The following is a 26,836-nucleotide window of genomic DNA, read 5'->3' on the forward strand; positions in this document are numbered from 1 at the left end:
CAGGCTGGAGTGCAATGGCGTGATCTTGGCTCACCGCAACCTCTGCCTCCTGGGTTCAGGCAATTCTCCTGCCTCAGCCTCCCAAGTAGCTGGGATTACAGGCACGCGCCACCATGCCCAGCTAATTTTTTGTATTTTTAGTAGAGACGGGGTTTCACCATGTTGACCAGGATGGTCTCGATCTCTTGACCTCGTGATCCACCCATCTCGGCCTCCCAAAGCGCTGGGATTACAGGCTTGAGCCACCGCACCCGGCCAGCATTGCTATATTCTTTCTTATTTTCATATTTCTGTAGTCATTCTAGTGGGATTTTGGGAGGGCAGATACGTAAATACGTGGACTCAAATCATCATCTTTTTTTCTTAACATTTTAATGTATGTATATGCCAGCACATGTATGTAATTTTGCATAAATGAATAAAATGAGCACATAAATGCTTTTAAAATTGAAATTTAAGTAGAATATCATTAAAGTGTAACATATATACAGAAGTCACACACATCTTAAGTATCTAATTTTATTTTCAAATTGAATATAACCAGCACCTAGATCAAAAAACACATCATTATGAGCACTCTGGAAGCCCCTCTTTTTTCCTCCTCTTAGTTGCTTTTCCCTGAAAGGTAGCCAATATCCTAATGTCTAATACTATAGTTTGTTTAAAAATATTACATAAACGGAGTCATACAGTATTACTCATTGTTTGTCTCTTATTTTGTTCATTTGTTTCTGTGAAACTCACTCATGTTGCAAATAATAATAGTTGTTTCTTTCTCATTTCACTTTTAGGTAGAAACCACAAAGAAATTTGTAGCTATGACCTATATGAAAAAATGTTCAGAGAAGCACTATTTAACCCCCAACTGGAAACACTCCTAATGTGTACCCATAGTAGAAATAATAAATAAATGTTTATACATTCATACTAGGAAATTATAAACATGCTTTTTTAAAAGTATAGTTTCTTCTTTTCCATTTTTGCCTAGATCTATCCCCATCCAGCTTTCCATTTATATTCTATCCACAGCGGCTTTCACCTGCATCTAAGGCAACTCATGTTAACAACTTTGTATGCATCTTTCTGTATTTTGTATTTTCTCCTGACACTAATCATACATGCACATTCATTTACATATATATACATGTATACACACATGCCTATGGGGGAATTGTTATTGTAAAGAGTGGGATTATACTTTATACCATTTTCTACATCTCATTTTGTTAGGTCATTATATTAAAAGCAGTATTCTTATATTTTTTAGATAGTATATATCTGGAATAATATACTAAAAATATTAAAAATTAAGAAAGTTGGATTAACTTTTATTGAAGCTCCTTGAGTATTAATTGGTTCATATTCTCTAGAATGAAGAAGTTGGAATTTTTTTTAAATAAACATTTATTACTATGCCAAGTGTGTTGCTAAGCCCTAATGATTCTTCTCTTTGCAGTCTAACTATACTTAGAGAAGTGTGTTCACTTTTAGACACCGTAGTAATACAAAGGACAACCAGAGCCTGTTCAAAGGAGAGAAACATGAGTATCTAGTGAGAGAACTAACAACTTGAACTAGGAATAAGGTAAGAGTGTAGGTGAGAGATGACCATTTTCTTCAAGTATTAAAGGCTTATCAAGTGGAAAAAAAGTTATACTTGTTTTAGGACCAAGGATGTATACTGAGAACAGAAGGGAAGGAATTAGGAGAGAGATTTGAAATCAAAATACAAAATAACCTTCTAACAGAAAACTCCCTCAAAGTTTATACAGTTACTTGGTAATGTACTATGCGAAGATTTCAAACTACAGTTAAGTGGTTCAACCTCAGTAGCTTTAAAGTCTGTTTCAACTTGGAATGACAATGACTTTAATATTTTATCATTTTTTTCATTTTCCTTAACAGTTATAATATTATTATCACTATTTTTAATGGAAGATGATTGAAAGTGAAAACCTAAACCAAGAAGAAATAATTGAAGAACTGGTGAGTCAAAGTCAAATTTCTTTTTAACAACATTTTCAATAATATATAATGGAAAGTTTTTATGTTCCTTTCTAGAACTGGCAGGGTTACTTAGTGATTTCTTCTATCCAGTGACTTTTGGAAGCAGAGAATAATCATATATGTGATATATGTGATATAACTCTTCTGAAATTACAAAAATGGCATCAGCACAATTGACAGTGTATAATTTCTAATGGTAAAAGTCATTTTAAAGTTATTTAAAATAGTTAATGACCAAATTTCTTTTTTTAAAAACAGTGTTTGTGCAATGGCTTATCTTATGAGATGGTTAGGCAAGAAGGATCAGATACATCAAAGTTGGAAATGTTTTTCTCAGGGTATCCACGTATAGTCGGATTATCATTATTTCCTAATTTAACAAGTCTTACAATTGTTGCTCAAGATATAAAAGAAATTTCTGGATTAGAGACTTGTTTACAACTTAAAGAACTTTGGATTACTGAGTGCTGCATAGAGGTAAGTGTAAACATAAAACCTTACATGGAATATTTTATTCAGAATTATTTGGCTTTAGAAAAATAATTCATTGAAATATATGCATAAGACATGGGTTAAGACAGATAAATGAGCAAAGGATAGAAATTGATTTGTACAAAGGAAAAAGTAAAAATAAAGAATTAAAACATAAACGTATTCTTCTTTTTAGTAATCAAAGCAAATCAAATCAAAACAGCATGTTACTGGTATAAAACAGACACATAGACAATGGAATAGAATAAAGAACCCAGAAATAAGGCCACATACCTACACCTATCTGATCTTCAACAAAGCTGACAAAAACAAGCAATGGTGAAAGGACCTTCTATTCAATGTGTGGTATGGGGATAACTGGATAGCCATATGCAGAAGATTGAAACTGTACCTCCTCCTTATACCATATACAAAATTAAACTCAAGATGGAGCAAGGACTTAAATGTAAAACCCAATATAAAAACCCTGGAACACGACCTAGGCAATATCATTCTGGAAATACATGCGACTAACAAACATAAGAAAAAAAGTTTAAAATGACTGATCATTAGAGAAATGCAAATCAATGAGATACCATCTCACACTAGTGAGAATGGCTATTATTAAAAAGACAAAAAAATAACAGATGCTGGCAAGATTGTGGAGAAAAAGGAATGTTTATACAGTGTTAGTAGAAATGTAAATTAGTTCAACCATTGTAGAAAACAGTGTGATGATTCCTCAAAGACCTAAAAACAGAAATACCACTCAGCCCAGCAATTCCATACTGGGTATATACCCGAAGGAATATAAATAATTCTATCATAAAGACACATGGACATGTTTGTTCATTACAGCAATGTGAACTAGCAAAAACATGGAATCAACCTAAATGCCCATCAGTGGTAGACTGGAAAAAGAAACTGTGGTACATATATACCATGGAATACTGCGTAGACATAAAAAAGAACAAGATAATGTGCTTTGCAGGAACATGGATGGAGCTGGAAGCCAGTGACCTTAGCAAACTAACACAGAAACAGAAAACCAAATACCACATGTTCTCACTTAGAAGTGGGAGCTAAATGATGAGAAAACATGAACACATAGAGGAGAACAGCAGACTATGGGAATTACCAAAAGGTGGAGGGTGGGAGAAGGATCAAGAAAAATAACTAATGGGTACTCTGCTTAATACCTGAGTGACAAAATAGTCTGTACAACAAACCCCCATGACACACGTTTACCTAAATAACAAACCTGCGCATGTACCCCTGAACTTAAAACTTCAATAAATAAATAAATTGATGTGTGCAAATGAAAAAAACAGAAATAAGGAATTAAAACATATTCTACTTTTTAGTAATCAAATCAAATCATAGCCAATATTACTTAGTAATAAAATTGGTCCACTGAGACACCACTGGTTGTGTTGAAATTATAACATCTATTTTGAAAAGAAATACTGAAAAACATAAGAGCCATCACAGAAATGTACAGTGCATAAGTTTTGACTTAGAAGGCCCTACTCCGTCTGGAGAATGCCTAGTATTCTGCCAGCTTCGGAAAGGGAGGGAAAACAAGCCTGGCAGAGGCACCCATTCCATTCCCAGCTTGCTCCGTAGCTGGCGATTGGAAGATACTCTGCAACAGTGTTCAGTCCCAGGGCGGGAAAACCTCCTTCCAGGATTCTTCTTCACCTGGGGCTGCTTCTTTCCCAAAAGGCATCATGGCCGCCCTTAGACCCCTTGTGAAACCCAAGATCGTCAAAAAGAGAACCAAGAAGTTCATCCGGCACCAGTCAGACCGATATGTCAAAATTAAGCGTAACTGGCGGAAACCCAGAGGTATTGACAATAGGGTTCGTAGAAGGTTCAAGGGCCAGATCTTAATGCCTAACATTGGTTATGGGAGCAATAAGAAGACAAAGCACATGCTGCCCAGTGGCTTCCGGAAGTTCCTGGTCCACAACGTCAAGGAGCTGGAAGTGCTGCTGATGTGCAACAAATCTTACTGTGCTGAGATCGCTCACAATGTTTCCTCCAAGAACCGCAAAGCCATCGTGGAAAGAGCTGTCCAGCTGGCCATCAGAGTCACCAACCCCAATGCCAGGCTGCGCAGTGAAGAAAATGAATAGACAGCTTATGTGCACGTTTTGTGTTTAAATAAAACTGCCATCTTCCTTAAAAAAAAAAAAAAAAAGAAGGCCCTACTCTAAGATTTTATCCTAGGAAAGTAACTCAGTAGCAGGAAACAACCATACCCATGAAACTACTTGTTGCAGCATTATTTATAACTAAAAATTTGAAACATAAATGTGCCACACATCAGGTAATTTTTTTAGAAAATTATTATAACCTTAATGAAATATTTCATAATTATTAAATATTATAATTTGAAGGATTATGAAAACATTTTAGTCATAATTTAAAGAGTCCCACAAAATTGTATGTGCATTAAGATTATAATGTGCTTACATGGTTATAATCATAGCCACATAATCATTTCTATATGGTTATGATCATAAACATATAGAAATATATGATTGTATATGTTATATACATGATTATAATCATAACTATATAGAAATAGATGAAGAGTTGATTAAAATTTAAAAGAACATGCAAAATTGAAAATAGTTGTATTTAAGTGGAAAACATGGAATATATTTTTTTCTTTTAAAACAGTTCATTTTGCTGGATATTGATTTCGCAATAAAATGTAATATTTAAAAGAAAATATACTTAGAAGTCTACTTAATTGGAAGGATTAATAACAAATCATAACCTAACACTATTCAGTCTCCTTTTCTTTTACAGAAAATTGAAGGTCTTCAAGAATGTAGAAATTTGGAGAAACTATATTTATATTTTAATAAAATTTCGAAAATAGAAAATTTAGAGAAATTAATCAAATTGAAGGTTCTTTGGCTGAACCACAATACAATTAAAAATATTGAGGTAAGATAATAATTTCAATTATCTATATGTAAAGCCAGTTACTGTTGTGGAGTTTAAACCACAATGTTCAAGATCAAATTATTGTGGTTAAAGGCCAAACTACTGATGACAAATGCAATTATTGTCAAAAAGAACTAACATGTGTATAGCATTTTATAATGTACAGAGGGCTTTGTATATATTACTTTCTTTACTCTTTACAAGCCTAAGCGGTAAGGCATTGTTATTCTTTCTTTGAAGATTTACAAGAAAGAGGTTTAGAGAAGTTGTGTAACTTACCTAAGATTATAAATATACTCTGTGTGATGTATTCTTTTTCCTCCTACTCCTGCTCTTTTCCTCTCCATTCCTCTTCCTGTTCCCTCCTCCAATAATTCTAAGTTCCAGTATAGAGAACAAAGGTGGCTTCTTGGAGGCACTCATTTCCTTCTGTGCTTGTGAAGCATAAAGTACCCTGTGCTCAGAGCACCTGAGAACTAACCAAATTAATCAGAGATGATTTGTAAATGTTAATTTTAATTATTTCTTCTAAATTGTCTAAATTTTTAGGGTTTGCAAACATTGAAGAATTTAAAAGATCTCAACCTTGCTGGAAATCTAATAAACAGCATTGGTATGTACTATTTCATTTGGAATCTGAGATAATGCTATACAAATTTTTTATCAATATAAAAAGTACATGCTTAGATTTTTTTCTTTTAGGCTTTTTTCTGTGATATATTTGCAAAGCATTTTTAAACCTGTGAAAATGTTACTCATTAATCAGTGGTTACTAATTATACAGTGGTACCACTAGTCTATTTATATGCAAGAAATAATGGCTGCATACAACTCAGAAGTATGAAAGAATATGAACAGAGGTATAATAAATAATTTTTCTCATCTTATCTTTTAAAGGTCGATGTCTTGACCCCAACGAACAACTGGAAAGATTAAACCTTTCTGGTAACCAAATATGTTGTTTCAAGGTATGTTTAAGTGGAATAATTACTTTTTATTTATCATCCTGGATGATGAACCATTGTGTTGCAGAAATTGTACTAAAACGTCCCCTGTTAAGGAATAAGTTCATTATTTGGGGCTGATACTCCAGAAAATTTGAAAGTCATGTGACTACACTGGCCTTAATGATCTGACTCTATTAAAACCAAACAAATATCTTAGGATACCATTTTCTCTTAGTTTTTTTCTAATCTTTCTCCCTATATCTCTTCAGTTACTGTTCTTTCATCCTCTTCTAGCATCTAGGATATGGTCTTCCCTTAGTCAATACTGAGATCTTTTCTCATCTCTGTCTGCATTCTCTAAATAATCTTATCATGCCTTAAGACTTTAAATGCCCTTTATCTACTGATTACTCTAAACTAGTACCTTTACCTTCCTTGACAACTCTTCAGACTGCAGACATGTCTTAACACAAACTAATTTTCCCTCTAGCAGATCTTCTCCTGCGGTCTTCCTTACCCCCGTAAATGGAGTCTCCATTCTTCCAGTAACTTAAGCCAAAATCCTTATAGTCATTTGTGCCTCTTCTTATTCCTTCATACCCTCATCCAACCCATCAGCAAATACTATTGCTTCCACCTTGAGAATATGTCCAGAGTCTGATCACTTCTTACCACCTGCATCACTACCAAGCTGATTCAAGACGCTATCATCTCTAACCTGCATTAATGAAAAAAAGGCTCCCTAACAGTTTTTCCTGTGTTTGTCCTTTCCCTACGATAAATCTGATCTCCACACAGAAGCTTGATGGAACCTTTAAAAATTTGTCGGATAAAAATCACCCTTCTGCTTAAAACCCTCCCTTGGCTTCTTACCTGTTTCAGAGTAAAAGACATTTTTATGATGGGCCATAAGACTACCCAATCTAGCCACCCCACCACCCCCTACCTGTCTCTTTGACTGCAGTTTCTACCACTCCTTTGTGCAATTTAGCCACACTGGTCTGAATATACCTAGCACACACTCATCCTAAGGCCTTTGCACTTGCTGGAATATTCTTTCCTCATATACCTCCATGGCTCATTTCCTCATTTATTTCAGGTCTTGGTCAAAATGTTATGTTCTAAGTGACACCTTTCCTTTTCAATTTAGGTGTAATAGGAAAACCCTCACAAGCCTCCCCAACCTGCAGCACTCCCTATCACACTGCTGCTGTTTTATTTTTCCTCTTGGCACGTCCCTTACTAGAATACAAGCTCTCTGAGTACAGGAACTTTGCCTGTTCTCTTCACTGCTATATCCACAATCCTTAAAACAGTGTTGGACATGTAGTAAATCTCAATAAACTGTCAAGAACATGAATGAAAGAGAAACAACCAAATAAAGGGACTTAATGTTTATCACATAAATGTTGGTTAAAACGTGACATTTATAATTTTGATAGTGTCAGATTGAAGGTTCATATTCAAACACATCCTCTAGAAAATATTGAAGAAAGATAGGTAAATTTACTATAGAAATAATTTTGAGTTCATCAGTATTAAAGTAGGCATTATTTTACTCAGGCAAAAATGTAAAAAGACCAAAAAGCTATAGAATGAGGCAGATTAAGTCCCTTAAAAAGGAATGTAAACAAAATTACATTAGTCAAATTCAAGAGGAAATATTTGATAAGAACTTTGAAGTGTCAACAGAATTTGAACAAACATTGTGGAAGGATTTTCTGGGTAGTAGGAAGTAGGCATTCTAAGAATGGGAAAACAATATGTACAAAGGCATGGAAGTAAGAAATCAAGGAGTATATTTGAATAACAGCATTGTCATTTGATTGGACTATAGAGTATATATAGCAATATTGGAAGTTAACCCTAGAAAGGTCAATTGGGTCTCAAATATGGACTGTATTTTATAGACAACAGAGAGCTGTAAAATTTTTTAGCAAGAAAGTGATATGATAAGAAATATTCTTTAGGGATAGTGATGTGGGGTTAGTGTTTATTGACTTGGAGCAGCTAGAAGAAGAAAACTCAGTCAGGAGGTTACAGGAATCATCTAAATGAGAGATTATGAGAACATGAAGCGGAGTGTTAACAGAAAAAAGAAAAGAAAGAAGAGAAGGAGGAAGAGGAGGAGGAAAGATGAGGGAGAAATAGATGTAAGAAACATTATGTTTGTTGAATTTGCAGAATTTTACAGCTACTAGAATGTGAGGAGCTAGAGAGTCCAAAATGAATCTGTGAATACAGTTCTTAGATAAAAAAATATACATATTAGAAAAAAAATGGCTATTTCGGTGTAGGTGAGGGGAAGAGAATGTATCTGGTTCTGGGTATGTTGAGTTTAGAGTAAGAGTGGAGCCTTCCAGGTAAAGAACTGCACATACAACACTGAGAAATGGGGAAAGAGTAGTCATACTTATAATCTTGGCATAACAAGCAAGAGTGTGAAGCGATGCTTAGGGCCATGGCAAATTGTCTCTACCAACATTGAGACCATCAGATAAGGGATCAGATTAAACATGTGGAAAATGGAAATAAGCCATGATAGAAACCAGAGACACTCAGAGGGTGGTAACAGTTGTGACAGGCACAGGCAGTAAGATCGATAAGATATGTGTGTGTGTGTGCGCGCGCACATGCATTAATGCACATGTACACATGTGTATCTTTCCCCTTCTAGTTCTGCTAGCTTAAGATACTACACTAAATCTTTAAATCATACTTACTATATGGAAATCCTAAATTTCAGTCTGGTAAATACATCATAAAATTAAGACAAACAAACAAAAAACCTGGAAATTACTCTTACTATTAAGAAAGCTCTTTTAAATCAATTAGAAATAAATAACCTAAGTCACCCAGTAGAAGAAAGAATAAGTGAGCAGGTAATTCATACAATTGAACTCCACATGACACAAAAGAATTTTCAATCCTACTAAGAATGAATAAAATGAAAAGTAAAACATGATATAAGGCCGGGCAGGGTGGCTCTTGCCTGTAATTCCAGTACTTTGGGAGGCTGAGGCAGGTGCATCCCTTTAGGTCAGGAGTTCAAAACCAGCCTGGCTGACATGGTGAAACCCCGTTTCTACTAAAAATCCAAAAAAATTAGCCAGGCATGGTGGCTGGCATCTGTAGTCCCAGCTACTCAGGAGGCTGAAGTAGGAGAATCACTTGAACCTGAAAGGCAGAGATTGCAGTGAGCTGGGATTGTGTAACTGCACTCCAGCCTGGGTGACAGAGCGAGACTCTGTCTCAAAATAATAATAATAATAAAAATTTTAAAATATATAATTGATAATATTTTATATAGTCAATATTTTATAAATGTGATACTCTATGCTAGAAATACTAGGATAACGTGGGCATTTATATGACATTGGTAGTCATTTAGGGGGATACAACTTTTCTGGAAAGCATTTAGATAATATGTACCAGGTCCATAAAAGGGCTTCTATTCTTTAACCTATCAATTCCCCTTCTAGGAATCTATTCCAAGAAAATAATGTGAAATGTGGACAAAGCTTTATGCTTAAAATAGGTTAAGATTGCAGAAGAGATCAGAGAGCTATGAACATTAAATTCAGAGTGCTATGGGAACATATAAAAGGGCGACCTAGCCTTTTTTGAGACATCAGGACAAGACACCCTTGAGAAGCTAGCGTTGCAGCTAATGATATTAGACGTGAGAAGGAGTTGCCCAGCCAAAGACCCTTCCAGGCAAAAGTTAGATCACATGTGAAGGCTCAAGGTGGTTGAAAGGGGTATGGCAGATTCTAGGAACTAGAAATCCTGTGTGACTGGAACAGTGTAAGGGAAGCAATTATGACATAAGGCTGAAGAAAATAAGTGCAGGATTCTGTGAAAACAAGGGATTGCCCTGCTAAAAAACCATATAGAAATTTATATTACCGTGGCCAGCCACTGTAGCCTCATGGTGGTTATAAGCCTGGCTGTGTAGGCAGAAAGATCTCTCAGGTCTAGCTCTGGCTCATACCAAAGGTAACATAATACAATGGAACATGAAGTTTAGGTGAAATAACAAAGATAACAAAGTTAAGCACCTAAATAGTGACTAGCACATTGTAAGGACTCAACACATCCATCGTTTTTATTATTTTATTATCATTATTTTAATTACATTGACCTGCTATATTTCAATATTTTCATTTAAAAAACGATGATAACAGGATTATTGTAAAAATTCATTGTGTGACATAATATTTAAAAAGGCTTTCTATGGCATTATGGCTATCATAAAAACATTGAACATGATTCACAGGAATTTTTACTATCTTCATATTAGAAATGTTTCTGAAACACTATTATCTTAGATTTTTATCTCTAACCTTTCCTCCCACCCCAAAAAGATAACTGTCCTATCCTGGTGGTGATTAAATAAATTCTGTGCCCACCTTCCAACCATACCAGGTACCAGAGCACTAATTTTCAGTGAGATTTTGTGCCTTCATGGGCTCCAGTGTCATCTGAATTTGGAATGTGGTTGGGGGATTTCTGTGGAGAACTTCAGAGTTTATACCCACCATCTACTAGCTCAGACTACTGGTCAAGTGAAACATAGCAACTCAGTAATCAAAGGCTGCCAAATGTTTTACCTTCTCTGCCCCTGCAAAATTTGACCAAATAATTCTCTGCACAGCTCTGTTCATATATCTTCCTTTTAGAGCAACTGTGCTTAGTCTTCCGCCCTGCATAGGCTCAGCCCAAGCCTCAGGTCAAACCAATGAGCCACATTCTCACTTGTCCAGAAGGAGTGAGACCCTCACCCTGTATTACTCTTGCTTCCAGCAACCTGACTTCACTATTCTCTTTTCTATTCCATTTTTACTGTAGTTTTAGAACTAGTGCTTCCTGGTTCTTCCATTAGATTTCCCTTAACTCTGATTCTGATTTTTCTAGTTAGCATTGCATCCTTTCAAGTTTGACCCCACCATAGTACCCTCCTACCTCAGGCACCATCCTAGTAATGAGGAAGGTATAAAGATATCCTCAAAGTTGGCTGAAAGTAATAATTAATTTACTTAACATATTTATTTAGTGCCTGCTGTGTTCTAAGTGCTGATTGTTAGGAATACAATGTTAACAAACTATGTTCTCTACAAGTTTATCTCAAAGTTGGCAAATGTTTTCTGTAATAACAGCCAAATAGAAAATATTTCACGCTTTGTGGGCCACATGTGACCTCCACTGCATATTCTTCTTTTTTGCAATACTTAAAAAATGTAAATAACATTGTTTGTAGATTGAGGGCTAAAGCCCATATAGATCCTTGGCTTATAGATACAAACAATAGGGTATCTTGTATAGATACAAGATACAAGCAATAGGGTATGGCAATAGGGTATGATAAAGTCCATACCAAAACTCAGCTCAGTGGCTAAAAGAGCTCATAGGAGGATTATCTGTCCCAACATTGGGGGATGAAACAAGGTTCCCAGGGAATATGACACTTACATTGGGCCCTGACAGATTAAAGGGTGAATTGAGGTAAAGTTCAGACCACTCAAAAGGAGCAGAATGAGTAAAGGTCTAAGGGCAACATAGGGCTTGGCATATTCCAAAACTTCAATTGGTTTAGTATGGCTAAATCATAAAATATTAGGGTTTAAACAGGAAAAGACAAGACCAAACAGTTAATCAAGAGCCAGATGACAAACAAAGGAAAGTATAAATAATGACTTAAACATCAAGAAAAAATATGTTAAGGAGAAACATTGGTCTGAGAGTGAATAGCAATCCCTCCTCATTGATAGGTTGTGAGAAAACTGACTCTCAAGTGAAAGTTAGGCTTTAGTTGACCATGATAGATAAAACAGGAATTTATAGAAAAAAAATCAACAAAAAAAACCCAAATCAGGAATTCCATGGTGATTGTTTGTAATGAACAGGGGTAGGGGTCCCATAGCCTTTGATGAGTAGAGCAGATCTGGAGGCAGGGAGGATGAAGAGCAGTGTTTCTAGGTGATAAGTACAGGAAATAGGGGTGAAGAAAGCAGGTATCCTGTGGGTGACTAGCAAGAGGGGCTGTGTAGGGGAAGCAACATATTAATGAATAAATGTGCTCATGTCACTGGCTTCAAGATTCCAGCTGATATACATGATTTAGTAAATAGTTAAAAGGCATAGTGGTATAGCATGCTGTTTAATTATTTGATCTTTTCTTCAGGAATTTACCTTGTTTTTCACTAGTGAGAAACATTTTAGGCATCTAAATCACTTTATTTAAGCACATAATTAGAATGCATTAGACTATGGCTGATCTTAGTTGTTCAAATACTGCATTTAGAAATGACAGTCACAATTAATTGAACATTATCTTTGCTGGTGTTTTAGGAGCTCACGAACTTAACCAGGCTACCTTGCTTAAAGGATTTATGTCTGAATGACCCTCAATATAAAACCAATCCAGTTTGTCTGCTGTGTAATTATTCCATACATATATTATATCATTTGCCTTGCCTTCAAAGATTTGACACATTGGATGTGTCAGCAAAGCAAATCAAGGAACTGGCAGATGTAAGTACATCCCCAATCAAGTATCTGTGATTTCAGTTTTATTAATTAATGGCTTCTTTCTGGCTGTGTCCACATATGGTAGGTAGGATTATCAGATCAGTTCTTGTTGCCAATTCTACTTTTGCTCTAGTGAACTGGATATTACACATAAAAGTATATAAATAATAATATAAATACTAGAATTTTAATTTTGATGACAGTACTGGAAGGTGAAATAATAGAATATTGTTTCTCATTTATACAAAACAAGAAGGAAATTGAAAAAAATCAGTGTTAATAATTAGACTAGTGCTATATATATATATATATATAAGCTTAAATAACAGAAATGTAACAACCACTTCTCCTTTGGAATATCACATATCAAAATTAGAAAATATCTATGGATTAGGTAAATTTTAATCTAATTAAACATAGTTTGTGATTCTCTGAAAGGTTAAGTAGCTGAGGATATCAGGGGATGAGAAGTAACAGATGACAGGAGTGGTGGAGGCCAGATTATGTGAGACTGTAGACTGTTGTAAGGACTTTGGCCTTTACTTTGAGTGAGATGGGGTCCACTGGAAAATTCTGAGCAGAGGAGCGACTAAGATGACTTATGTTTCAAAGGGATCCTTTTGAATAATGGATTAGAATGGAGAGTTAGAGGGACAAAGGTGAAAGCAGAGAGACCAGTTAGGAGATTATTCCAGTTACTTAGATGAGCGATGTGGATGGTTCAGTTCATGGTGTTCACAAAAAATGTGGTAGGAAGTCAGATTCTAGTAGCAGTTGAAAGATGGAGACTATCTGGGTTTACTGGTGGGTTGGATATTAAGTACAGAGGAAAGAAGTAGAGAATAATTCCAAGATATTAGTTGGAGCAATTCAAAGGGAAAGTTGATATTTGGCGACATTAGGAAGAGTATGGGAGGAATAGGTTTAGGAGGAAGAATCATGATTTAATTTTAGGCATTTAATGTTTGAACAATTTCTTGAATATCCAAGAGGACATATTCAATAAGTAGTTGGATGTATGAGTCTACTGTGTAGGAGAATTTCCCAGAAAATTAAAATATGAAAACAGAAAGCAAAAAGTTGGTACTTACAGCTGTGGACTGGATGAGTCAACAAGGAATGTGTGGAAGAGAAAGTGTGCCACTTAAGTGTTAAATGTTGGGTAGATGAAAAGGAACGTGCAGAGAGACTGAAAAGGAGAACTAAGAGAGGCAAGTTCTTCTAACATTTTGACTGAGATTCTCAAACATTTGGTTCAGTCTTATAAATGTCAGGCGTAGCATAAGAAACAAAATAAGAAATTGTTAGAAATTGTGCCTAACATCTTAAATTAAGTAATTATTTTCATTTTCTTATTGTAAAATATTTATCTTTCCTTTATCTTTTAAGGCACAAATAGGATCTATACTATAGTTCAACTTCTGATTCAGACCAAAATGATTTTCAGATTCAAAGTATTTTTAATTTATGGATTGATATAGATTTCTAAAATGCTTCCTTCCTTACTATGCATAAGAAGATAAGTTGTGGCAGTTCTTTGTGATGAACTCTTGAACAGAGTATTATTGATTCTTCAGATTTTTACCTATGACTGTGAACTAGTTTGTATAAACTACAAGTGGCAGATAAAGTCAGAACTTACCAGGAGGACCACCAAAGAGTTACTGTGAGCAAGAGGGAAAAACATATGGGTTTAAACCAGAAGACTTGGATTCAATCCCCCAACTGCATGTGCTACTCCTGAAGCTCAGTTTTCTGAACTGAAACAAAGATGATGAAAATAGTATCTGCCTTTCAGCACAGAGTTGTTTTGGGGGAACCAATGAGTTAGTGTACATAAAAGCCCATTTTAATTTTTAAGTAGTATAAAAATAAGTGCTATGAAACTATAATTGAATATATTTCTGTTTATGACTTTGAATTCTTTTTTGGCCACCTAAGATGCAAAGGGATCAAATTTTGTCTTAGTACAAACATGCAACTGAATTTAGCATTATAATTAGTCTAACTTCTTTCCTTAAAAAGTTTGTTTTAACAGCTGGGCAATTTTAACAAAGTCCTTGAAAGTGACTTTGACATTAATTTTTTAAAGTCCAAATTCAAAAAGTAAGTTGCATGTGGTCAGCCTACAAAGTTGATTTGCTATATAGTTACAGTTTATAAAATAGTGTTCCCTCCTTCCCCAAAATCTTACTATATACTCTCAAATAAGGACAAAAAAAAACCCTTATTGATAACACTTGTTTATTGTTATGACATACTAAGTGATTTTGAAAAAGTTTAGAAATAGTAAAAATCACAATTTGTGTTTCTATATGAAGATAGAAGTACATTCTTAATAAATTGGAAAAAGTTGAAACTATGGTAAGATATACTACACACAAATCTGGTTTGATGGAAAACATAAGTAGGAAGTACACTTTTCATTGTATAAATCAAATTTTTTGGTTTTTGAAATATGAATATATTGCTTATTCAAAAAAATTAAAATAAGACTAGTATGTTTTAATCTTTGCTTTGTCCCCACCTAGGGGGACTCGAAGTTAAATTTAAATTTTAGATCAACAACAAAGAATGTTTTGGTATAATTAAATAAGTATAAGTAACTTTACTAAGTATTATACATATTAAAATATTATCCATTGCTTATCTGAAATTCAAATTTAATTTGGCATCCTATATTTTATCTGACAAAATTAACTCCATCCTATGTTCTCTTGTGTTATTTTTTTCCCTTTTATTTACAATTGATGCATAATAATTCTATGTATTCTATAGGATACACTGGTATTCTGATACACATTTACAATGTATAATGATAGAATAAGGGTAATTAGCATATTCATCTCCTCAAACATTTATTTTTTCTGTTGTGAACATTCAAAATCCTGTCTTTCCGATTTTTGAAAATATACACATTATAGTTAACCATATTCACCCTGCAGTGCTACAGAACACCAGAACTTATCTTCCTATCTAGCTTTAATTTTGTGCCCTTAACCAACCTTTCCTCCCCACTACCTTTCCTACAGCCTCCAATATCTGCAATTCTACTCTCTACTTCCATGACCTCAAAATTTTTTTTAGTTTTCACACAAGTGATAACATGCAATCTTTATTTTTCTGTGCCTGCCTTATTTCGCTTAACATAATGTCCTCCAGGCTCAACCATGTTGCCACAAATGACAGGATTTCATTCTTTTTTACGGTTAAATAGTATTCCATCATATGTGTGTGTGTGTGTGTGTGTAAATGTATGTAATGTGATATATGTAATGTATGTGATGTGGGGAGGTGTATGTAATGTGCGTGTGTGGGGGGGCAGGTGTATATAATGTGAATGGATTTCTTTATCCATTTACCTATCGATGGCACTTAGGTTAATTCTAAATCTTAGCTATTGTGAGTAGTAAACATGGGGGTGCAGGTATCCCTTTGATACACTGATTTCCTTTGTTTTAGATAAATACCCGGTAGTGAGATTGTTGAATCCTATGGAAGTTCTATTTTTAGTTTTTTGAGAAAACTCCATCCTGTTTTTCAAAATGGCAGCATATGAGAATTCCTTTTTCTGGGCCCAGGAGGGTGGATCACTTGAGGTCAGCAGTTTGAGACTAGCCTGGCCAACATGGTGAAACCCCGTCTCTACTAAAAATACAATAAAAATTAGTCTGTGTGGTTGCAGGTGCCTGTAATCATAACTACTTGGGGGGCTGAGACAGGAAAACTGCTTGAACCCAGGAGGTGGAGGTTGCAGTGAGCCAATATCGTGCCACTGCGTTGCAGCCTGGATGACAGACTTGTCTCAAAAAAAAAAAAAAGTTCCATTTGCTCTGCAATCTCACCAGCATCTTTCTCTGTTTCGTTTTGTTTTGTTTTCTGTCTTTTTGATAATAGCCATTCTAACTGGGTGAGATTATATTGTGATTTTTATTTGCATTTCCATGATGGTTATTTAGTGATGTTGAGTATGTTTTCATATACCTATTGGCTATTTGTATGTTATCTTTTGAGAAATGTCTGTGCAGTTCCTTTGCCCACTTTTTGGTTGGATTATTTGTGTGTCTGTGTGTGTGTTTTGTTTTTTTTTGTTTTGTTTTGTTTTTGTTTTTCTCTGTTGAGTTGTTTGAGTTCCTTGTTATTCTGGATATGAGACCCTTATTGGATGAATCATTTGCAAATATTTTCTCCCTTCCATAGGTTGTCTCTTCACTCTGTTGATTGTTTCCTTTGGCTGTGCGGAAGCTTTTCAGTTTAATATAGTCCCATTTGTCTATTTTTGTTTTCATTGCTCATGCTTTGGAAGTATTAGCCATAAAATCTTTGCTTAGATCAATGTCCTAAAGCATTTTCTCTCTTTCCTTCTAGTAGTTCCATGGTTTCAAGTTTTACATTTAAGTCCATCTTTTGAGTTAATTTTTGTATATGTTGAGAGAAGGGGTCTAATTCCATTCTTCGCTATCAGAATATCCTATTGTTTTAGATTTAAGAATTATTAGAATTTTTTTTCAGCTGTCACTAACCCACAGAATTTCGTATAGGATTTTCTATTGTCTCCAAATACTAAAAAATAAAAATAAAAAAAATCAAGAAACACCATTTCCCATTTCTTAAGTTAACAGTTGTCCTTTAACTCAGTTGCACCTTAGAAATTAAGCTCTTCTTTATCAGAGATATTTAATCAGTTTATCATGATCTTAAAATAAATATTTTCTTAACTGTTCTTTGTTATGATTGTCTTATTTTTAGCAGAGAATTTAGTGATTTCAGTTGCTGTACTTCATAATATGCATGAGGAAAGAGAATTCTTTTGGCCTTTCATCATACTATGTATTTGTTTCTATTCTGTCTTTTATGCCAGATAATTATATTAGGATATTGATTATCCACTCTGTACTAAGTAAATTTCATAAGAAAAGACTGCAGCTGTAGAAAATATATGTCTAAAACTATAAAAGCCTTCCAATTTATTTGCTTTCACTATTTCAGGTAAACAATTAAAATCATGTCGCATTTTTTATAATGCCTCTAATTTGCTTATAGTCTCCTAAGGTAGTCCTTTTTAAGTAATATAACTCTCAAGCTCCATTTAGCTGGTGCGTTTCTTAACTATGTATTTAATCAATTTATCATGATAAATTTATTAATAACTGGATGACCCATTGTTATTAAGGAACTCAAGCTAAACGGATTTGGTAGACATTTAGTAATTTGCTTAACCTAATGAACATTCTTTTATAAATTTGAAAAAAAATAAATTCTGTTCCTTAGCCATGCTTTTAAAAAATGAATTGAGTAATGTTACATTTGCTTTTAATTCTTATTAATTTATTTTTTCCCTGAGTCAATCAATGGGAATAATGAGTTATATGTTTGCTCTAATTATACTACCTCATTACCTATATTATTTTATACATTAAATTTTATCTGTAGTCTCTTTATGTAGTTATCCTGGAAATAAATGTGAATATGCCTCAAACTTTATGCCCCACAAAGACAATTTTTGGAATTTTTAATTTTTTAAAATTACATTTAAATATAGAGTTCTGTGTAGCCATTGTCACTCCACTGTCATCATTATTAGTAACTGAGCATGCAAATTATCTAATTGTTATATAGAACATGCTGTACTTATATAATGCCACTAATAATTGCCTATAATTTGTTTTAGCTAATTTTTTGCTGTTTTCTTTCTTACTTTTAGACCACAGCAATGAAAAAAATAATGTATTACAATATGCGTATAAAAACTGTTCAGAGGCATCTTAGTGAAGACCTTGAAAAACTGAATGATCAAAAATGCAAATTACAAAAGTTGCCAGAAGAACGAATAAAATTATTCAGCTTTGTGAAAAAAACCGTAAGATTTAATAATGTAAAATTCCAGTGGCCATACCTTAAGAAAACTGCCAGATGAGATAGCAAGCAATATATATCGTTTATATTTTATATGTATATATAAACATATATAATACACACACACACACACACACACACGCCCATAATTACTACTGAGTATCAAGTTAAGTTTGCCCCCAAAAAGTTTTGATTCCATGTACTTAACTAAGCTGCATTCTGTGCTTAGATATCTGCAATTCAAAAGAGGTATAGGCTTATTAAATTATGAATCTCTTAAAAACAATCTATGTATTTCAATATGATTTAGAGTGTTTCAAAAATTGTTAGACTTATTTCAGCTGCATTTTTATTAAATACCAGCAGGCTGTGCTCAAAATTCATTTTCTTGTTTAAAGTGCTAAAAAAAGAAAAAACCCTTTACTAATAATATTAGGTTATAAAATGAAGCGGGAACTTTAAATTAAGCAATATTTTAGTAGTATGTATGCATTTTTATTTAGAATAAATTGAATTTCCTTGACCAAAAGTAGACCCTGAGAAATTAAGCATTATTTAACTCAAAACAGAATCGTGTATATATAATTATTCCTGTATTTTTTTCAGTATGAGGAAATAATCTAATTCCTGTATTTTTTTCAGTATGAGGAAATACATTATTTCCTCATATATATATAATATATATATTTTATATAAATTAATATACAATTAATATAATATATATTTTTAAATTTATATAAAAATACAGGAATAATTATATATATGTTGAAATGGATTATTCAACAAATGGTGATAGAAAAATAGTCAAACTATCTGGGAGTTGGAGACTTGGATCCTTCATTTGTACTTTACCAAATGTAAATACCAGTAGGAAAAAAAAGAATTAAATGTAAAAATGAAAACATGAAAAATTGAAGAATAAATGTATAGATTGATATATTTATCTGATCTCAGCCTGCCAAATTAAAGAAATACTAGAAATCACAAAGGAATAAAATGTAGATTTGAGTTTTAAAAAACCAGTAGAATAGTTTTATATTTAAAATCATAATTAATACACATAAATAACAAATGAATATCTGAAAAAATGTCTTCAACAAACATGATGGACTAAGGGTCAATATCCCTAGTATAAAAAAGTACTCACATGTAAAACAAAATAAAAGGTAAATGTCTAAATAGACAAGTTGAGCAAAGTACATAAACTAGAATTTTACAAAAGTAGAATTAAAAATGACTAATAAGCATTTGAAAGAACTCAATTTGATGATTAATTTCCAAATGTCAATTAAGATAACAAGAAACTGTTTCACCTATAAACCGTCAAAGTATGACACATGACAGTACTCAGGCTGGTGAAGACGGATGTGACACACTAGATATGACTTACTGGAGTGTAACTTTGGTCATACATATAACAGCGCCAAAATGTTGAGTTTTTGACACAGTAAATCTAATTCTAGCACTCTGTTGTAAATATATATGTATAAGGACATATATAAAAATGTTTAAATATGTATCACTGCACTATTAATAAAAACATTGGAAACTAAACAATAGGAGAAGAATTATACACTCAAGATAGAACAATGTGTAGCTATTAATATTAAAAACTAAGGTTTTGAAATATATTTAATGCTTTTTAAAAATGAACAGGTCTTATAATTAGAAAAGTATTCTTAAAACATTAATAAAATTTAAAATTCATAATTAAAAATAGATTATTTGAATAAAAATCACAGTAGATCAGTATATGAATAACATATCTGCTATTTTCACGAGTAATTGCATGTATTAAGTAAATGAGAAAAATAATGGCTATCGGTATATACAACTAGAGACATTTTAATAAATATGCTTAATCTAACAGCTGGCTAGGTCTATTATAGAAGAGTACACATAACTAGTATCCACTTATATACACTTTTCTTTGTACAGTGCAATTAATCTTTATTGTTATCATTGTTGTTTTTATTTTAAGTTCTGGGATCATGTGCAGAACGAGCAGTTTTGTTGCATAGGTATGCATGTGCTGTGATGGTTTGCTGCACCTATCAACCCGTCAGCTAGGTTTTAAGCCCTGCATACATTAGGTATTTGTCCTAATGCTCTCCCTCCACTTGCCCCCCAACCCCCTGACAGGCCCCAGTATGTGATGCTCCCCTTCCTGTGTCCATGTGTTCTCATTATTCAACTCCCACTTGTGAGTGAGAACATGTGGTGTTTGGTTTTCTGTTCCTGTGTTAGTTTTTTGAGAATGATGACTTCCAGCTTCATTGATGTCCCTGCAAAGGACATGATCTCATTCTTTTTTATGCCTGTATAGTATTCCATGGTGTATATGTGCCACATATTCTTTATCCAGTCTGTCATTGTTGGGCATTTGGGTTGGTTCCAAGTCTTTGCTATTGTAAACAGTGCTGCAATAAACATATGTGTGCATATGTCTTTATCAGTAGAATGGTTATAATCCTTTAGGTATATGCCCAGTAATGGGATTGCTGGGTCAAATGGTATTTCTGGTTCTAAATCCTTGAGAAATCACCACACTGTCTTCCACAGTGGTTAAACTAATTTACACTCCCACCAACAGTATAAAAGCGTTCCTGTTTCTCCACATCCCTGCCAGCATCTGTTTCCTGACTTTTTAATAATCACCATTGTAGCTGGCATGAGATGGTATCTCATCGTGGTTTTGATTTGCATTTCTGTAATGACCAGTGATGATGAGCATTTTTTGTATATGTTTGTTGGCTACATAAATGTCTTCTTTTGAGAAGTATATATCCTTTGCCCACTTTTTGATAGGGTTGTTTTTTTCTTATAATTTTGTTTAAGTTCTTTATAGATTCTGGATGTTAGACCTTTGTCAGATAGATAGCTTGCAAAATGTTTCTCCCATTCTCTAGATGGCCTGTTCACTCTGATTATAGTTTCTTTTGCTGTGCAGAAGCTCTTTAGTCTGATTAGATCCTATTTGTCAATTTTGGCTTTTGTTGCAATTGCTTTTGGTGTTTTATTCATGAAGCCTTTGCCCATGCCTGTTTCCTGAATGATAGTGCCTAGGTTTTCTTCTAGGATATTTTATGGTTTTGGGGTTTACATTTAAGTCTTTAATCCATCTCGAGTTAAGTTTTGTATAAGATGTTGGGAAGGGGTCCAGTTTCTGTTTTCTGCATATGGCAAGCGAGTTTTCCTAGCACCATTTATCAAATAAGGAATCCTTTCCCCATTGCTTGTTTTTGTCAGCTTTATCAAAGATCATATTGTTGTAAATATGTGGTGTTATTTCTGAGGTCTCTATTTGGTTCCATTGGTCTATATATCTGTTTGGTACCAGTATCATGCTGTTTTGATTACTGTAGGCTTGTAGTATTAAGTCAGGTAGAGTGAAAGCTTTGTTCTTCTTTCTTAGGATTGTCTTGGCTGTTTTTTCATTCCATATGAAATTTAAATTAGCTTTTTCTAATTCTGTGAAGAAAGTCACTGATAGCATGAATAACATTGAATCTATAAATTACTCTGGGGAGTATGACCATTTTCAGGATATAGATTCTTCCTACCCATGAGCATGGAATGTTTTTCCATTTGTTTGTGTCTTCTCTTATTTTCTTGAGCAGTAGTTCTCTTTGAAGAGGTCATTCATCTCCCTTATAAGTTGTATTTTTTAGGTATTTTATTCTCTTTGTAGCAATTGTGAATTTGAGTTCACTCATGATTTGGCTTTCTGCTGATTTGGTGTATAGAAATGCTTGTGATTTTTGCACATTGATTTTGTATCCTGAGACTGCTGAAGTTGCTTAAGGAGTTTTTGGCTGAGATGATGAGATTTTCTAAATATACAATCATGTTGTCTACAAACAGAGACAATTTGACCTCCTCGCTTCCTATTTGAATACTTTTATTTTTTTTCTCTTGCCCGATTGCCCTGGACAGAACTTCCAATACTATGTTGAATAGAAGTGGTGAGAGAGGGCATCCTTGTCTCATACCATTTTCAAAGACAATGCTTCCAGCTTTTGCCCATTCAGTATGATATTGACTATGAGTTTGTCATAAACAGCTCTTATTATTTTGAGATATGTTTCAGCAATACCTAGTTTATTGAGAGTTTTTAACATGAATGGGTGTTGAATTTTATTGAAGGCCTTCATCTATTGAGATAATCATGGTTTTGGTCAGTGGTTCTGTTTATGTGCTGGATTATGTTTATTGACTTTTGTATGTTGAATCAGCCTTGCATCCAGGGATGAAGCTGACTTGATCATGGTAGATAAGATTTGTGATGTGCTGCTGGATTCAGCTTGCCAGTATTTTATTAAGGATTTTGACATCAATGTTCATTAGTGATGTTGGCCTGAAGTTTTCTTTTTTTGTTTCGTCTGTGCCAGGGTTTGGTATCAGAATGATGCTGTCCTCATAAAATGAGTTAGGGAACAGTCCCTCTTTTTCCATTGTTTGGAATAGTTTCACATGGAATGGTACTAGCTCATCTTTGTACCTCTGATAGAATTCGGCTATCAGCCCGTCTGGTCCTGGGCTTTTTTTTTGGTTGGTAGGCTGTTAATTACTACCTAAATGTCAGAACTTGTTATTGGTCTATTCAGGGATTCAACTTCTTCCTGGTTTAGGTTTGGGAGGGTGTATGTGTCCAGGAATTTATACATTTCTTCTAGATTTTCTAGTTTCTTTGTGTAAAGGTGTTTCTAGTAATCTCTGATGGTAGTTTGTATTTCTTTGGGTCAGTGGTGATATCCTCTATCATTTTTTATTGTGTCTATTTGATTCTTTTCTCTTTTCTTCTTTATTAGTCTAGCTAGTGGTTTACCTATTTTGTTAATCTTTTCAAAAAACAGCTCTTGGATTTATTGATTCTTTGAAGGGTTTTTCATGTCTCTGTCTCCTTCAGTTCTGCTCTGATGTTAGTTATTTCCTGTCTTTTGCTTGCTTTTGAATTTGTTCCTTCTTGCTTCTCTAGTTCTGTTAACTGTGATGTTAGGGTGTCGATTTCAGATCTTTCCAGGTTTCTGTTGTGGGCATTTCGTGCTATAAATTTCCCTCTTAACACTGCTGTAGCTGTGTCCCAGAGATTCTGGTATGTTGTCTCTTTGTTCTCATTGGTTTCAAAGAACTTCCTTATTTCTGTCTTAATTTTGTTATTTACTCAGTAGTCATTCAGCAGCAAGTTGTTCAATTTCCATGTAGTTGTGCAATTTAAGTGAGTTACTTAATCCTGAGTTCTAACTTGATTGCACTGTGGTCTGATCCTGAGAGACTGTCTGTTATGATTTCCGTTCATTTGCAATTTGCTGAGGAGTGTTTTACTTATAATTATGTGGTTGATTTTAGAATACTTGCAGTGTGGTTCTGAGAAGACCAATGAAAAATGAAAAGTAGGTGTGTTAAAAATTACAACATTATTTGAATTTTAAATAATTATACTAAAGCCAGCATTTATTTTAATTTTACTTTGGCTTTAATAGAAGCAAACTCATTAAAAATATTTGAAAAACTGTTGCTTTGCTTATTTTCAATTGAGAGACTACTATGTTTGAAGTGGTTAAGATCAGCACTTGGTTAAGAGAAACTGGCTGACTGAATTTGCACCTAAGTTGAAATCACATGTTTGGCATGGTTTTATGAAATTTGGCCTATTTATTACCTAGATTTCTACTTTGTTCATTTAAATTAGACACTTGTTTAATAGATCCCATTAAAAGTTAATATCTGAATTTCAACTTTGCCTCGACCATGTTTAATTTTTATTTTGCTCTCTGGCATATTGTTTTCCACAGTTGGAACGAGAACTAGCTGAACTCAAGTGCTTGGGCAAAGGGCACAGTGATGGATCCAATAACAGTAAAGTAACTGATCCTGAAACATCTAAGAGTAGTGAAACTGTCACTGGAGAACCAAGTCTTCAGCAGAAGATATTGACCAAACTAAATGCCTTGAATGAAAGGGTAACATTCTGGAACAAAAAACTAGATGAGTATGTTTAACGAATTGTCTAGCTGTTCAGATTTGAAACTGAGAAAATCAAAATGTTTTGGGCCATCGGTTGACACTAGTTCCCTTCTTCATGAGTGTAAAGAATTATAGTATGAAGTAAAGCATGAAATATGTTCTTAGTACTAGTTCCTAGTACATATAAGAAGTACAGCTTAAAATCTGGCATACAGTTTTTTTCCAGAGGCAGTTCTTAATTAGGAACAGTAGCTACCTCCCAGGGGCTTCCTGTCATATCACTGCTCTAGTGTCTGCAAACTAAAAACAATAGAGTTGATGCTGGTGCATAAACTCACCGAATAGATGAGACCTGGAAAAGCCCATACACAGTAGAAGCAAGTTCAGTCTCAGTTTTCAATTAGAAATGTAAAGCAATGAGGCTTAGCAAGGACTGTGAATTTTTTAATTTACTAAGGCACTAAGTGGATAAGTTAGTGGGCCCTGTGGTAATGCTAACAGTAATCGTAGTAACATTTATTGGGTTTTTACTTTGTGTCACACTCTTTGCTAAAATCTTTACATATAATTTGCATATAACTCTCAAAGCAACCATTTTAGAAGTAAGGACTATGAATATTGCTATTTTACTGAGAAAACTGAGGCATAAAAAGGCCAAGTGATATATGTCTGAGATCTGAAAGCCGTAAGTGGTAAAGCAAGGTTAGTATTCTAGTCTTCACATATTTTGAGAGTAGCAAAATTAAAAGTTATTTTAATTGCCAAAAACAGAATGTCTTTTACAAGGTTTAACTGTTAACACCAAGCTTTCTTTATCTATTGAAAGGAAGCCTTGTGTTTTAACATCAATTTAAAAAAATCTATCATAAGTTTTAATGTTGTCATCTGTAGCTCATTCTAATAACTGTATGTATTTTTCTCTTCAACAGAATTGAAGCAATTTATCATACTGAAGTAAAACAAAAGAAGAAAAGTCATGGCTTATTGATCCCACTTTTGTTAACTGAGTTAGAGACTGTGGGAAATTTCCATTTTGAAGAAGGCACTCAATCTGATGACTGGTAAATCCATTAGAAATTTAGTATAGCGTTAAAAATAATTTAAGTACTTCGGATCATCAACCAGAATATAAACTTATAAAATCTTAAAATGTCCCATTTTGAAACATTTCTCATGCAAAATATTCATCTATTAAAAATTGGCAGGCATCTATTGAAAATTTAAAATTACCTACTTTCTACCTACACATTTATTTATGCCATTGCCATGAGCCAACCTTGAAGACATCCTAATGGTTACTCACTGCTTTTTACCCAATTTTTCTTAGCCCAAGAGCAGAATATAATTTAGAAAAAAATAGTTTATAAGCAAGTATTAATTTCCTTTCTGGACTGGATACAGTGCACGATTCTGAATATTAGTTGAGAAAATTGAACAGAGCAGGAGTGCCAAAGCAGGATTGGTGACAGCAGGTTGCCAACATGGGAGGAGACTGTCTAGCAAACCTTCTGTAGGTCAGAACAGAACAGTGGTCAGAGTGGAACCCACTGTTTAGAGATAGCCACCGTCAAGGTGCATATGAACACTACATGTTAAAATAGGGTATATGATTAAACCAGGAATTCATGTCAAAAGCCTGTATCAACAAAAATGGAGAGACTCCAGGATCAATCAGAAAGCAGACAGCCAGGCTTTAGAACCAAGGCCTACTAGTAGAAACTAGGAAGTGGTTGTGTTGCTTCAATTAGAGGGGCACAGTTAAAAATTACCCTTAAAAAAAAAAGAAAGCCTTGAAGAAAAATAGTGTTAATTATGACTTTCACATTTCTAAATCATTTTTTCAAAATTGAAGAGCCTGTGAAACAGACAAAAATTGCTCTAAAGCCATAGTAGGAACTGGGTAGTTGGAAATACACCCAGACATGTCAAACTATAGAATGGACTTGGCACATAACCCTGGAGCATGGTTTTACCTGAAGTCAATGTCAACATAAACACTAATTTTATAGAGTAGAATGTAAAATTTACACTAACTTTTTAGGAAAAAAACTTGTTATTGTTATGGGTTACTTTAAACCAAGGCCCCTGATTTCTAT

The 26,836-nt window shown here is 34.0% G+C and overlaps 2 protein-coding genes, 1 non-coding gene and 1 pseudogene across 22 annotated transcripts in view; 3 read left to right on the forward strand and 1 right to left on the reverse strand.

Annotated features, from left to right (window-relative positions):
* The window catches only part of RTN1 (reticulon 1), a 495,935-nt gene that overhangs the window by 335,429 nt on the left and 133,670 nt on the right, over window positions 1-26,836 (reverse strand). The window lies entirely within an intron of this gene.
* The window catches only part of LRRC9 (leucine rich repeat containing 9), a 142,023-nt gene that overhangs the window by 5,463 nt on the left and 109,724 nt on the right, over window positions 1-26,836 (forward strand). For 8 of the 10 annotated variants that reach the window (XM_078335045.1, XM_035262027.3, XM_035262028.3 and 5 more), the window contains 10 exons: window positions 1,457-1,585; window positions 1,906-1,986; window positions 2,266-2,484; window positions 5,299-5,439; window positions 5,989-6,052; window positions 6,337-6,407; window positions 12,738-12,920; window positions 18,622-18,777; window positions 24,569-24,765; window positions 25,670-25,801. In XM_078335045.1, the coding sequence (XP_078191171.1) occupies window positions 1,939-1,986; window positions 2,266-2,484; window positions 5,299-5,439; window positions 5,989-6,052; window positions 6,337-6,407; window positions 12,738-12,920; window positions 18,622-18,777; window positions 24,569-24,765; window positions 25,670-25,801 (1,211 nt within the window). In that variant the 5' untranslated portion in view covers window positions 1,457-1,585; window positions 1,906-1,938. The remainder of the gene's footprint in view (window positions 1-1,456; window positions 1,586-1,905; window positions 1,987-2,265; window positions 2,485-5,298; window positions 5,440-5,988; window positions 6,053-6,336; window positions 6,408-12,737; window positions 12,921-18,621; window positions 18,778-24,568; window positions 24,766-25,669; window positions 25,802-26,836) is intronic. The other 2 variants (XM_078335046.1, XM_035262040.3) reach the window with 2 other exon arrangements.
* LOC118145386 (small nucleolar RNA SNORA7) lies at window positions 4,002-4,134 on the forward strand. The gene has a single exon (XR_004730501.1). It is a non-coding gene; the product is annotated as a small nucleolar RNA SNORA7 (small nucleolar RNA).
* LOC100404445 (ribosomal protein L32 pseudogene) lies at window positions 4,014-4,693 on the forward strand (annotated as a pseudogene).

Source organism: Callithrix jacchus, chromosome 8 (assembly GCF_049354715.1).
Source record: "Callithrix jacchus isolate 240 chromosome 8, calJac240_pri, whole genome shotgun sequence".
NCBI classification, from domain to species: Eukaryota; Metazoa; Chordata; class Mammalia; order Primates; family Cebidae; genus Callithrix; species Callithrix jacchus.